Source organism: Synchiropus splendidus, chromosome 3, assembly GCF_027744825.2.
Source record: "Synchiropus splendidus isolate RoL2022-P1 chromosome 3, RoL_Sspl_1.0, whole genome shotgun sequence".
NCBI classification, from domain to species: domain Eukaryota; kingdom Metazoa; phylum Chordata; class Actinopteri; order Syngnathiformes; family Callionymidae; genus Synchiropus; species Synchiropus splendidus.
Window position 1 is genome coordinate 31,777,013 of NC_071336.1, and position 14,338 is coordinate 31,791,350.

General features: G+C 45.5%; 1 protein-coding gene across 2 annotated transcripts in view; it reads right to left on the minus strand.

Annotated features, from left to right (window-relative positions):
• The window catches only part of phex (phosphate regulating endopeptidase homolog, X-linked), a 20,478-nt gene continuing 6,140 nt past the window's right edge, over window positions 1-14,338 (minus strand). The window contains exons 4-22 of one of the 2 annotated variants that reach the window (XM_053859623.1): window positions 13,596-13,679; window positions 13,290-13,516; window positions 12,012-12,080; window positions 10,944-11,060; window positions 10,793-10,876; window positions 7,715-7,857; window positions 7,310-7,403; window positions 5,792-5,920; window positions 5,619-5,720; window positions 4,907-4,984; window positions 4,718-4,821; window positions 4,578-4,636; window positions 4,407-4,461; window positions 4,229-4,296; window positions 3,097-3,227; window positions 2,965-3,030; window positions 2,796-2,900; window positions 2,643-2,719; window positions 2-2,579 (exon numbers count right to left, since the gene is read on the minus strand). In XM_053859623.1, coding sequence (XP_053715598.1) covers window positions 2,477-2,579; window positions 2,643-2,719; window positions 2,796-2,900; window positions 2,965-3,030; window positions 3,097-3,227; window positions 4,229-4,296; window positions 4,407-4,461; window positions 4,578-4,636; window positions 4,718-4,821; window positions 4,907-4,984; window positions 5,619-5,720; window positions 5,792-5,920; window positions 7,310-7,403; window positions 7,715-7,857; window positions 10,793-10,876; window positions 10,944-11,060; window positions 12,012-12,080; window positions 13,290-13,516; window positions 13,596-13,679 — 1,895 coding nt within the window. In that variant the 3' untranslated portion in view covers window positions 2-2,476. Of the gene's footprint in view, window positions 2,580-2,642; window positions 2,720-2,795; window positions 2,901-2,964; window positions 3,031-3,096; window positions 3,228-4,228; window positions 4,297-4,406; window positions 4,462-4,577; window positions 4,637-4,717; window positions 4,822-4,906; window positions 4,985-5,618; window positions 5,721-5,791; window positions 5,921-7,309; window positions 7,404-7,714; window positions 7,858-10,792; window positions 10,877-10,943; window positions 11,061-12,011; window positions 12,081-13,289; window positions 13,517-13,595; window positions 13,680-14,338 lie in introns of both variants that reach the window. The other variant, XM_053859624.1, reaches the window with a different exon arrangement.

Genomic DNA, 14,338 nt, shown 5'->3' on the forward strand with positions numbered 1-14,338 from the left:
TTTCTTTTCAATGTATAAGGGGAATCGCACCGCTTTATCAGCAGAGGTTGACAGGTATGTTATTGTAGGGGGCTGGGAGGGGATAAAAGCATTGTACAGTCCCAACAAATGCGCCAAAAACTCCCCATGTGCTGGGAAAAGCTCAACATGGGGGTCAAAATCCCAGCGACCATGAATGTCTTCTGTGTCAGAGACCAAAGTGCAGTCACGGAACCATCTCAAGAGCAGGAGTGAAGAGCACCTGAAGGAATGCTGCCGTGAACACGGCTCGATTGTGAGCACATCACAGCTGCCATTGATTCTATATGATGGACAGGAAGGGTCAGGACGCACGCTGCGAACACACAGTGCTGTTACGCACCGCACCCCGATGAGTGTTAATCGATGAGGCAGCGCTGGTGTTGCTGGAGATACAAATCATTAATACTACCCCCGACCTGGCAGACGACACCGAAGACTAGGAGGCGCAGCGTCTGTGAGAAGAAGTTGCCATGGGAACCAGTGACATTAAAGAGAGGAGTACGATGGGGTGTGGAATACGTGGTGCAGACAAATCAATAAGGGACGGGAGACGTCTCACACGTGTGTGTAGAGCGGAATTGTCGTCTGAGACAAAGTTGTAAACAACATCATGACGCACGGTCTTGGGTGAAACTGCTTTTTACGAGTGCCTCAGATCTAAGACTCAACATGGTTGGAGCTCAGTCCTCTTTCAAGTCAGGATTTAGAGGCACATGCTGCAGGAAACACGTTTACAGACACAACACAAAGGAAAACATACAGTTGAACATTAACAAATTTCACCTCAAAAATACAAAAAAAACCCAACAAATATTGACACTTTTTGTCGGGTTTTGTGCGCATGTCCTTCATCCACAGATCATCCTGCACGTAGCTCAACAGGATTGTCATGCTAATGGCTACATTCAAGAAATCTTTCCAACTTGTTTAGCTTTTGTATATCTGGTCCAGAAAAATCAACAACGGACAGGAGACGTCTCACACGTGTGGGTAGAACGGAACTGTCGTCTGAGATGAAGTTGTAAACAATATAGTGACGCACAGTCTTGAATGAAACTACAGTACTTACTTCGAGTACCTCAGATCTAAGATTCAACACGGTTGGAGCTCAGTCCCACGGACTCTTCCACACAGTCGTGCTTGGTTTTTCGTCTGTTGTCTTCCATTTATCTCAATAAGAAGAGGGAAACGGAAGTGAGGCAGAGAGCACCCAGATGTTTCCGTGCCACCCAGATGTTGAGCCCAGTAGGGACAGTCGCTTCTCTAAACAATGAGACGCTGAGGCGACAAGTACGGCCAAGACGCAGCCTCTCAAACATGATCCCATCAATTGCAATTCTCTGAGATGATTTTGCCGCGAGCGAAAACGTCACACAAAGAAGATAAAACTGCAGCGAGGATTTCACTTGAAAAGTGGGCCGCAGTAGAATCGATCGATGGAAATCACCTGACAGCGCTGGACGAACAACAACGATTTGTGTGGAAAACTTACCATGGCAGTCTTCACGTTCATGGACAAGTCCTCTTTCAAGTCAGGATTTCGAGTCACACGCGCTGCAGGAAACACTTTTACAGACACAACACAAAAGAAAACTTACAGTCGAACATTAACAAATGAGCCGCGCGCTGTGGTTCTGTCTTTACTTCAGTAAAAAAAACAAAAAAAAAACAACTTTCATCTCAAAAATACAAAAAACCCAAATGAAACGAGTAAGAGGAAGACATATTGACACTTCTTGTCGAGTTTTGTGCGCATGTCGTTCATCAACAGATCATCCTGAACATAGCTCAACAGGATCGTCATGGCTACATTCAAGAAATGTTTCCAACATGTTTAGCTTTTTTCATTTCCTAAATCATAAATTGAAAAGACGCTAATTATACAGACAAAAGGGAAACAACATTAAACTCATGCAAAGACCATCTTCACCTCAAAAGGACACACGTACATGCGTTAGATTTTAGTGCGACACACATCAGTTAGCTGATTGTTTTTGACACCAAAGTGTTGATCTTCTGGCGACTTGTTATTTTTCCTGTTCTAACCGCCGCTGCTCGAGTGGGCGGAGTCTGCCCCAGCTACTGTGGGCGGGGACACATTGATAGACAGCTCGCATTTATACCAATTTAGAGTCATGGATTTGTTTTGGGGAGGAAATAGGAGCGCTCGGAGGAAACCCCAACAGACAGAACTCGGGTTAGCGCCGGCGGGCTATAAAAGTCATCGCACAACCGATTTCCAAAAGATAAACATGTCAGCGCTCTGGCTCATAAACGGTGACTCAGCAAATATTCAACATCCAGTTACAGCGCAGCCTCTTCAGGCTGTGGACTCGTGAGGCGCTGCTGGTCCACAAAAACAGCCGCCCAGACTCGTTCAAGTCAGCTCAATCCGGCTCAGTCTTCCACGCTGATGGGCCCGGGCCAGTTTTGGAATGTGGCTGAGGTCACCGGATCACCACACCCGGCAGGACTGGGCACCTCTGTTCATCACAGACGACTCCGGGCAGCTGAAGACTCGGGCGAACTCCTCGTAGTTACTCATGGCTCCGATGACCCTGCAGCAGGGAGACGGTGTCAGAGCCGAAGCAGAGTGGCAGACTCATCCTGTCTGGGGTCACCTGTATCTCGGGGGACTGTGGGCTCCACTCTGGATCTGGTCCCTGGCTGCTTCAGGTCTGTACGCGTTGCACCTCACCTGCAGAGGAGACACATCATTGTGCAACAAGAGAGCTGAGCTCCTCCACACCACGGTGTGGACCAAGGCGCCTTACATGTGCGTAGCTCAGGAAGAACAGCTGGTTATTGTTGAGTCCAACTCCAGGCAGCCGCGGCTCCTCCGCCCCCCCTCTGCTCTCCTCCACCCACTTCCTGTACGCCTGGTCACAACGTCAGCCAACTTAGCGTTTCACTGAATCTGGATTGAGGATGAAATAATCTCACCCTGAACGCCTCCCTCACTCCTCCGTTGTCTGCAATGTTTTCGGCGAGGGTCCTCTTCCCTCTCACCTGCGACACCACAAGCACGCACACGTTTATGACGCTTACGCGTAAAAAGTGTCGCTCAGCGCTCACATTAAGCCCCGCCTCCTCCCAGTAGTAGCTGCTGTACTGGTCGATCATGCACTGGGCTTTGTCGTTGAAGGCGGTGACGGAGGCGTTGCTCCACCACGGGCCCAGGTTGCCGTTCTTGTCGTACTTGCGGCCTGTGTTCAAAAGAAATGCACGGTAAGATATCGGAGAGGAGTGAGACGGCATGTGAGTGAGGGAGGAAGAGTGAAGATGAGGGAGTGGAGGAAGAGAAGGTGAGTTATCGAGAGTGATAGACAGAGAGGCAGGCGAAGAAGAGAGTGCAGGCAGGGTGGAGGAGGAAGTGAAGGAGGCATAAAGTCCAGGTAAGAGTGAGGATCAGCCCGAATTCTCACCCTAATGCTAGTTTTTGGCCCTAACACTCGGATTTCGCGTGACATGTAAATGTAGAGTGTCCCAAAACTCCTGAGACGGAGGGCACCCGCCGCTCACCACTTGAACTGATCCCATCAAACCCAGGGAGCTCCGGAGCTGACTGGAAACCAAGTGGGAAGATGAAGTGAGGATTCCCAGGACACGGACGTGTGAATTGAATAACAGGAATAAGAAACAATGGGGGACAGACTGACAGGGACATTTTAGTCACGAGGACAACTTTCTCCTCGTATACCACATTAGTGACCTAAAGGCTCGATCGTGTCCGACAACATGAACAGTACAACATTGATGAGTATGTTGTTCTTCTTAACAAACAAGTCAGCTAGCATCCAGGCTAACGTGGCAGATGTGTCACTGCAAGATAGCGGTGAAGCCGGCTGCGGCTCCGCCCATTTCTTCTCCGTTGGTTCACCAAACCAAGTGAGATGGTCGGCACCGATTGCAGAAACGTTGGAGCTGCCATTTCCAAAACGCTGTCTCAGCACACACAACACAGCACGGCAGCCAATGACACGCTGTCTTTACGCGTGACGTCATGAAGTGTTGTCTCAATTCTGAGGGACATCAGAGACTTCTCACTGCGTCGCTGGAGGGCACTTCATAGTGGAGGGAGCTCAGAACCAAGCGCCAGTGTTACGGGTGAAAAATGGGACTGGGCCTCAGAGATGAAGCTCCTGAGTCAGTACCTGACTGGGGAGGATGCGGAAGGACCTCGATGGTTTGGACTGAATTAGCTCACCGTTGCTGTCAAAGCCGTGGGTCAGTTCGTGGCCAACGATCACCCCGATGGCCCCGTAACTCATGGCTCTGGATACAGACAAAAGACAAGTGTTCATTCACTTTAACATGATGACCACCTGCGTGTTATGCAGTTGTACCCCCAAAAAAGCAATGAAATATGGCCACTACGTGTTCACCTTGGATACTCTTTCCCCCAAAAGAAGGGTTTCTGAAGCTCTCCTGCAGGGAATCCTGAAGGGGACAGGGATGATCCAGTTGAGTAGAGCGACACCTACTGGTGAGCCCCTTGTGATCCAACTGATGTGAAGCGATCTTTAATCGTGTTTAAGACAGAAAGAATGGCGTACGAATCTGATTGGTCGACGAGCTGTAGAAGGCGTTGACAGTGGTGGGGTTCGTGAACCACCTGGAACAAACAGAAAAGGTGGGTTCAAAACACTTTCACCCGGCAGGAACTGAGACGGCCTCTTGTTTGATTCAAACTCACTCCGTCCGTGGGACGCTTTTCCTGAGCCAGGACAGGTCCCACTGCGCCACGAATTTTAAGCTCTGCATCACGTTCCCAAAATAGTCGTCTTCGCTGAACTGCAGCTGAAGCAGACACACGTGGGACAGAAGCGACTCACAGCACTGTAAACTCCCTCACATCTCCGTGGGAAGCCGCCGAGTCACCAACCTGCTTCAAGTCTTCGTTGAGGAAGGTGTCGTTGAGGATGAACTCCGGGTACCCCACTTTGGGCAGGACGGCGTGAGCCTGCAGGGAGGGAATTTAGAGGATGAAACGTGGTGTTTTTAGATGCCGATCGTTGAGTCTGTCGTGGAGAAGAAAGAGCTGAGCCAAAAGGCACCTCTGAACCTTGGCGAGCGGATGGAAGCGCTGGACTTTCTCTTAGAGCCTCCAGGAGAGACTCAGACTAGAAGTATTGCTTCTCCAGAGAAACCAGTTGGGGACGTCGCCCTGGTGACGTATTCTGGTTCATGTCCAATGGGGAGGAAGCCCAGGGCAGACCAAGCACAGTTTGAAGACGTTTACATGGAGCACGGTATTTAGAAAAAAACACGTTTCATTTCTTTGCCTTTTGGACTTTTGTCCACATGAAAACGCTGTGTTTTCCCGCTGAAAATGATTGCAAGCTAGTGCTGGAAAATACTGATACATGCGTAGTTTCTTTGGTACTAAGTGACAAATCAAAGTTAATCCAGAACACCACCAAAATGCGATGACCAGTCCCTGAAACGCCATTGAAATCCCTTCATTTTGATGCGATGGAGACTCATTTAGAGTCCAGTAGAACAGGGTCAATCGGTTGTTTCAGCAACTCTCTTCAAAGCCAGGAAGAGGGAAGGTCGAGCAGAACAGCAGCGAGCGATGACTCAGCACTTCTCACCTTTTCTACGGCTTTCTTTTTCGTGGGTTCATCCATCCACTCGTTCTCCTTCTCCAGCATGTCGATGAAAGCCCAGCGGACGCCCTGAATCAGCTCCTCCATCTGAGCGAGCAGGACAGACGTCACGAGCGGTGCGCAGAGACGCGAGAACGGCTTCACCGGGCTCGGCGCACCATGTGTTTCTTGTCCTCCTGGAAGTGCGTGTCCACGAAGAGGCGGCCGGTGGCGTACATCAGCGAGTTCTCCACGTAGTTCACGCACTTGTCCCAGCGCGGGGTGAGCGAGGTGGTTCCCGTGGTGACCTGCAGTGGGCGGGGGAGACAGACAGACAGACCATTTTGCATCAGCTGGAAAGTCTACAACCAGTTACAATGCCAGAACAGCCTCAGCTCAGTTTTAGAAATCGATGAAGACGCTCGCCCTGTACGGTTCCTCGTCTGAGCCATGGTCTTCTCAGCTGGACTCCACCTCTTCAAACAACTGCTTTTGAGAAGAGGCTGAGTCCCAAAGAACAAAAAGCAAAAGGTCCAAGTGCAGATCCTTTTGCATCACAAGACTGAGTCAAAGCAAAGTGATTCCAACTCATCCATACTGTACACCACTGATGAAAATGAATTTGAATTTGTCCTCACACACTTACACACACCAAAGTCCTCGAAGACTGCACTAAGCTGGCAGCTGGGAAAAGTACTTTTCCTGAGATGATATGGACCACAAGAGCAGCGTTTGGATCCTAACCCACCGATCAACTGAATTTCTTCATCCTACAATGTGTAGTAAAAGTTACACTACTGCATTTCAAGTTCCTGTGGGGCCACAGAAAACGACCTGGTGGACTGCCTTCGGAACCCGAGCCAGGAGTTTGATATACAGTGGAGCCTTGGTTTTCGAACGTCTCGGAATTTGAACGTCTTGGAATTCAAACAAAAATTTCTAGATTTTTTTGCTTCTGATTTCGAATGAAAATCCAGAACTCGAACGCCCCCGAAAAAACATAACGTGCGCGGACCGATCAGCTGACCCACGAGGCGCTTTGTTATTGTGTATAACGCAGCCTCTGTATGCAGACGTGTCCCGTTAGCTCCATTTACTGACTGTTTTTTCTTCATATTGAGGTGTAAAACCTTTCCTGTCTCCACACTGGACCGTGGTAGAGTGTCACAGGGGAGGTGCTGGAGCGCTCACTCCAGGGTTTGATGTCCTGTTGTGGGCTGGAGCTGGGACAGGGATGAGGCCAGTCTGGGACAGAGCGTGACTTGGTTTATGACTTTGTCACAGCCAAACTGCACAGAAGCGCACATTCAGAGCTGGACACGCACCGGGCACCTCTTCACTTCTGGAGAGACCTCACTCACTCGGCAACCCCTCCCACATGCAGCGGCCACACACATAGAGGAACAGCCACCTGCAGCACACACTCTACATTCACTCCTACAAAAGACTATTTTAAGGCCTGGAACGCATCATTTCTTTTTCCATTCATTGTCATGGGAAAAATCGATTCAGATTTCGAACATTTCGGTTCTCGAACGGCCGTGTGGAACGGATTGTGGTGGAGAACCGAGGCACCACTGTACTCTCAGGAGACAGAGATAGAACCCGTCTACTAGAGTTTGATGATTCTAAGGGTTTACATTTCAGTTTCTGAATGAATGTGGAGTGTGTGTGCGAAGTGTGTTTTCAGTACCAACCCGCGCAAAGTCCAGGTATCTGTAGAGGAAGCGGCGGCTGAGGGTGGTGATCCTGGAGAAGACGGATCTCCACTGGACGTAGTTGGCAACAGTCCTGCGGGGAGAGTGAGACGGGAGGGAGACTAATTAAACCAGCAAGCGTAATCGCATTACACTCTGTAATACACTTATAATGAGAGACAGGAGCCCCAAGGGGAGAAGGCTGACTCTGTGTGTGTGTGTGAGCAAGCGCTTGTTTATCCCACTTTGTGGGGACATTTGGCTGATGGAGACTAACTGGATTTCAGTTTGGTCCAGAGTCCTGGTTACGGTCAGCCATGTGTTCTGGAGGGTGAGAGGCTGGGGGAAGGGTTATGGCCACAACGCGAGTGTGTGCTCGTGCATATGTTTGCAGTGTTTCAGTACCTGGGCTCCGTGGCATTAATGAGCTTGAAGAGGTCTTTGAAGTACTGCGGTACGCGGACGATGACGACTTCAGAGGAGGAGATGGAGCGAGCGGCGTCGCTTTTCGACTCCACCACAGACTTCACGAAACCCAGCCAGTCAAACTGCAGTCACACACGCGCACACACACACACACACACACACAGACACACACACACACACACACATACACACACACACACACACGCACACACACACACACACACGCACACACACACAGTCACACACACAGACACACACACACACACACACAGACACACACACATGCACACACAGACACACACACACACACACATGCACACACACACGCACGCACACACACACAGTCACACACACAGTCACACACACACACACACATGCACACACACACGCACGCACACACACACAGTCACACACACGCACACACACACACACACACACACACACGCACACACACACACACACACACAGAGGCATAAATACATTTGAAACTGTCGTCTCCAGAGTCATGCTGATCATCTAGTCAAGACACGAATAGAGACAAGATATACTGGAAAGAAACAAAATACATATTACAAAGTCTCGGTTAATATTGTTTATAATCCCATTTAAAAAGAAATGAGAAAATAAACATATAATTTGGCTTTATATTGGTGAATAGTTGAATTCATGTGAATATTTATAGCCTGGTTGAGGGAAAATATTTGCATTATTAATAATATTTCATTGTATTATTATAAAAAATAAATAAAAAGGTAGATAAAGGCAAATTCATAACAGAAACCTTTTCATATAACATTCTCATAAAACATCAGATTACATATATAAACATTTTGAAGTGAACAAAAATCTTTTGAAAGAAAATAGAAATGTGACAAATTATGTATTTTATTATTGATAATTTAACATGAAAAATGTTGCTTAGTTTTGAAGGAACACGGCAGTTAAATGCAAATGATGGCTGAACAACATTGACAATATTGAAACCCAGCCAGTCAAACTGCCGTCAGTCAGTCAGTCAGTCACACACGCGTAAAATACATTTGAAACTGTCGTCTCCAGAGTCATGCTGATCATCTAGTCGAGACTCGAATAGAAACAAGATATACTGGGAAGAAACTGCTGTATCCACACATCTTGTTTGAAACAATACAGTGTGTTTTTATCTTCATATTCAGGTCAAAACTAAACCAATGGATCATGGTAACAGCAGCAGTGGCTGTGGCATCATTAGCAACAGGCAGGAAAAGAGCAGTAAATTCCAGAGCAACGTGCAGCACAGCAGGAGCGACAGCACCGTCAGTGTTACAGCACTGAGAGCTCAAGGTGATGGAGGGGATTTTAGGGTAAAAGATACACCACTGTCAGTGGCAGAGGTGAGGAAGAATGCAAAAACCGATGGAATGAAAATCTTAAATGTGAACAAATGTTCATGAAGGAAAGTCACATGACGACAGTCCAGGGCTGGACGGTGCGACAGGTTGAACCATGACTCATCACAGACTGAGGATACAGGATATATGAATATTTTCTGGTTGAATTTATTCACACTAATTCATTTAAATTTGAAACACGAAAAAGTGAAATGGAATTGCATGAAATATTTTATTTTTATGATTATTATTATTACAATTTACTGAAAAACATATGTGATGTTTAAGAAACAGTGATTGAAAAACACAAAAACAATGTGAAAAAATAACCCTGATATTTCAACGTCATCAATTTACTTCATGCTGCCGTCAGCACATGACCAGCAGGCTGTAATCTCATTGGCTGAATCATCATTCAGGTTCCATTGTCAGCTACTTCCAGTTCCGCTGTTTGATAGTGAATCATTTTGATTTAAATTTAAAAAAAATAATAAAATAAATTATATATATATATATATATATACATGACATGTCATTTGGCTAATTACACGTTATTGAATTCCATGTTATTGACGTATGAAAGAAAAAAATTAAATCAGTGCAAAAATATATATTTCAAAGTCTTGCTTAATATTGTTATAATCCCACTTAAAAAGAAATTAGAAAATAAACATATATTTTTCAAGTTTGCCTTTATATTGGCGAATAGTTGAATTCATGTAAATATTTATAGACTAAGAATTAAATATTCTTGAGTCTAAAATGAAAGGAAAATGCAATGTTTGAGGAAATTTGCATTATTAATAACATTTTATTAAATTATTATCAAAAATATAAAACAGCAGATAAAGACGGATTCATAACAGAAACCTTGTCATATAAAATTCTCATAAAACATCAAATAAAATATATAAACATTTTGAAGATATTTGAGAGCGAACAAAAATTCGAAATTTAATATGAAAAATGTTGCATCGTTTTAAAGGAACTAAGCAGTTAAATGCAAATGACGGATGAACTATATTGACAATATTGAGGTGGAAACTGGAATTGTTCTGGCAACTAGGTCGCCCCATTACAATGAGCTCCGTCACTCATCATTGTTACTTTAGAGTTTCAGTGGGATGTGAACACAGCAAAAATGAAGTACTCCAGCAGTGCAGTAAAACTGACACTATGGTACTCTCTTTTTGGAGGGAAAAGGTGGAGGGAGTGACTCCTCCTGCTTGCCTCGGGTCACATGGCTAACAGACCCTCGAGTCATGAATGCGTACCAGTTTACATGCTACTGACTTGTTGTTTGTTATAGAACTCCTACCGCAGGCACCATATCAAAATTACAAGAGTAAAATGGAATACTTAATTCTGCCTCATGTGCACTGTGTGGACAACTTGGTAGTAGTAGTAGCGGAAGTAAGGAGTGGTTGCTGTAGCTGTTGTGGTTTTAGGTTGTGGAGGTAACAGGAATACTAGTAATCACAGTAAACACCTTTTACTGTTGTGGCATGTTTAGCAGCACCAGAAGTCACAGAGGTCACTGTAGCAGTACTAGTACAGTATATGCAGCAGTAGTGACAGCAGTACCAGTAGCTCCTGCAGCAGGTGTCATTCAGAAACTTTATAAACAGGACATGAGGTTCTACTGTGAGCAGGGGTGACTGGTTGTGTCAAGCGTTGGTCTCAGTACCTGAGGTATGGAGCGCTGCAGGCGGGACAGAGTGTAGCTGTTGTACATGTTCTCGCTGGTGCGGTTTTCATACGGCACCAGAAACTGTGGATTAGGACGGCAGATTAGCTCCAGGCCTCCAGGATGGGTCTACGCGGGGGATGTTATTTACATGAGCGATCTTGGTCTCGAAGGCAAGAGCCTTCTCCATCTGGGTCAGAGCTGCCTTCTCCGGAGCACCCAGCATGACGGCCGTGTCCACCATCAGGCTCAGCAAGGCGGCGCGGTACTGAGGAGGTTGGTGGGATGAGGAGGCACACAGGGAGGCAGAGAGGCGTGTGGCAGAGAGGTGGTGAAGGAGCAGACAGGAGGAGGAGCGACAGAGAAGGAGAGGAAAAGGTGAGATGAGAGGAGAAGAGAAGAGAAGAGAAGAGAAGAGAGAAGGGGAGAGGAGAGGAGAGAAGAAAGAAGGGGAGGGGAGAGGAGAGGAGAGGAGAAAGAAGGGGAGGGGAGAGGAGAGGAGAGGAGAGAAGAAAGAAGGGGAGGGGAGGGGAGAGGAGAGGAGAGGAGAGAAGAAAGAAGGGGAGGGGAGAGGAGAGGAGAGGAGAGAACAGAAGAGAGGAGAGGAGAGGAGAGGAGAGGAGAGGAGAGGAGAGGAGAGGAGAGGAGAGGAGGGGAGAGGAGAGGAGAGGAGAGGATGAGAGGAGGGAAGAGGAGAGGAGAGGAGAGGAGAGGAGAGGGGGAAGGAAGACGACATGAGAAAGATAAACATCAACCTCACCCATGACTCTCCATTTAACTTCCTAAAAAGCTCCAACCACTTCTCCCTGAACTCTGGACCCAGAAACCTTCAGGATCTGTCCATCGATCACCCTGCTGTTTGGTGGAGACGCGACCCCCGCCGTGCCGCGACAATGCCGCGACCTTTCACTCGCACCGCGGGTGACTGACATTTGACAATCGTGTTGAGAACAGCTCTTCCTTACATCCAGTCATACCATGCTTGTTTCGACCAAACAAGAATACTGAGAGAGCGTTTCCCAAACGTCTTCATCCTTGTTTTATGATGGAGACGGACGTGGCGCCTCTCTATCTTTAAAAGGTCGGAGCTACAGACATGAATCTTGGGAAGCCGCGGCACCTCTGCTGCCGTGATTAATGTCTGAACCAGGAAGGAAAAGTGCTCAAAATCCTTTTTTAGCCGGCGAGATAGATGAAGCCTGGAGCTGCCGCCACTCACCGCCTCTGCAGACGAGGTGTTGCTGATGTAGTCTTCTCTGGAGGGCAGAGACAGGGAGGCCTGGTCCAGCTGCACGCACGCACACACGCACACGCACACGCACACGCACACGCACAGGTCACTGTCACTGCTGCCTTGTTGCCCTCGGCCATAAAAATAAACAAGATCATTGACAGCTGGAGCTCATGAAAGTCAAATGTTAGTGAGAAGGTTTTCTTACAAGAGGAAATAGTCCGGGTTAAACATGGAGGACGTTATATTACAGGGAATATAATGTACAATCCAGCCATTCATCTGCCATGACGTCATAAAACTCATGAAGGAAAGTCACATGACGACAGTCCAGGGCTGGAGGGTGCGACAGGTTGAACCATGACTCATCACAGATTGAGGATACAGGATATATATATTTTGGCTGAATTAATTCACACTAATTCATTTAAATTCTAAACATTAAAAAGTCAAATGAGTGAAATGGAATTGCATGAACTATTTTATTTATTTATTTTTATTATTATTATTAAAATTTACGGAAAGACATAAGCAATCATTTCACACTGATTTAAACTATATATATATATGTATATATATATATATATATATATATATATATATATATATATATATATATATATATATATATATATATATATATATAATCCATGTTATTTATGTTTTAAATTGTTTAATGCTCAAAATTTGAAAGAAAAAAATGAAATCAGTATATATATATATATATATATATATATATATATATGTGTAGTATATATAACATATATATTTCAAAGTCTTGGTTGCTGAGGTTTATAATCCCTCTTAAAAATATAAATATAAAATAAAATATTTTTAAATTTGGCTGTATATTGGAGAATAGTTTAATTGATGTAAAAGACTGAAAATTAGAGTCTAAAATTAAAGAAAAATGTAATAGTTGAGGGAAAGTATTTGCATAAGTATAAATCATATTTTATTATATTATTATTGTAAAAATACAAAAAAGTAGATAAAGACAAATTCATAACAGATTTTTTTTCATATAAGATTTTCATAAAATGTACAAAAAATACATAAACATTTTGAATTTAATATGAAAAAGTGTTGCATATTTTTAAAGGAACTTGGTAGTGAAATGCAAATGAACAATATTGACAATAGTGATGTGGAAACTCAAGTATTCTCACAACTTGGTTGCCCCATTATAAAAGCCTCCGTGTGACTGAGACGAGGGTTACTGCCACCTGAACTGACCTTCACTCAGGAGCTCAGGCGGTCACTGACCTTGATGATGTAGTTGGAGGAGTTCTTGTCGTCCGGAGAGACGTAGAGTCGGACCAGGACACTCTTGCTGTGCTGGTTTCTCATCTCAGCCAGGGTCTTCAGGAGGCTCCACTGATCTTCCGACCACGTGTACTCGCCCCCCAGACCCTCACCCACCACTGGCCAGCGGAACTCAGGCTCCCTCAGAGTCTTCAGCATGGGAGCGGAGTCCAGCTTCTCCAGAAGAGCTTACGGAGCACAGCAAGGCAACAACAATCTGGGATCAACAAACACGATCCAGTGGATAATAATTCACATGTGACTCACTCTCGTTCATGCACGATCTGTACAGAACCTTGGATTTGGTCACGGCCTCCAGCTCGCCTGGTTCCGATGGAGCTTCCATTAACTCTGGAGACACACACGCGCATTTCATGAGTCTTTTCCTCACAATACTACAACCTTCTTCCAGGAAGTGCACTCATACAATTATAAAAAAAACATATTTTTACTTTAAGTAAAACTCTTGAGTGAAACCTCTTTTTTTCTATCCAGCCATTGTTTTCCTTCTGCGTGCAGCCAAAGGAAATCCTCTTCCTCGGGGTGTTTCAGGGTCAGCTGAAGGCCTGCCCTGGGTCCGCCCCGGGGCCTCCTCCCAGTCGGACATCGCCGTACACCTCACTCAGAACGCATTCTGACAACATCCCCTGCTGGTTTCTTTCCATGTGGAGAGGCAGGGGTTCTACTTTGTCCCTCTCCCAGATGGCGGAGCTTCAGAGTCCAGCCATCCCACAGAGAAAACCTGTTTCAGTGATCTCCTTCATTCCATTCCATAAAATAATAAAAACAAAACACTATTTTTACAAAAACAATTACATGAAAACTTTTATTATTAGTAGTACTAGTAGTAGTAGTAGTAGTAGATCAAATATAGTCAATAAAAATGAAGTCAAATACTGAAAGCATAGTTGAGATTATGGATATAATAAATGCGAGAGAATATTTAAAAATCCAAATGTGGTGGAAGTGAGTTGTTCACATTTGTCAAGTTGTTTTTCTGGTCAAATTGA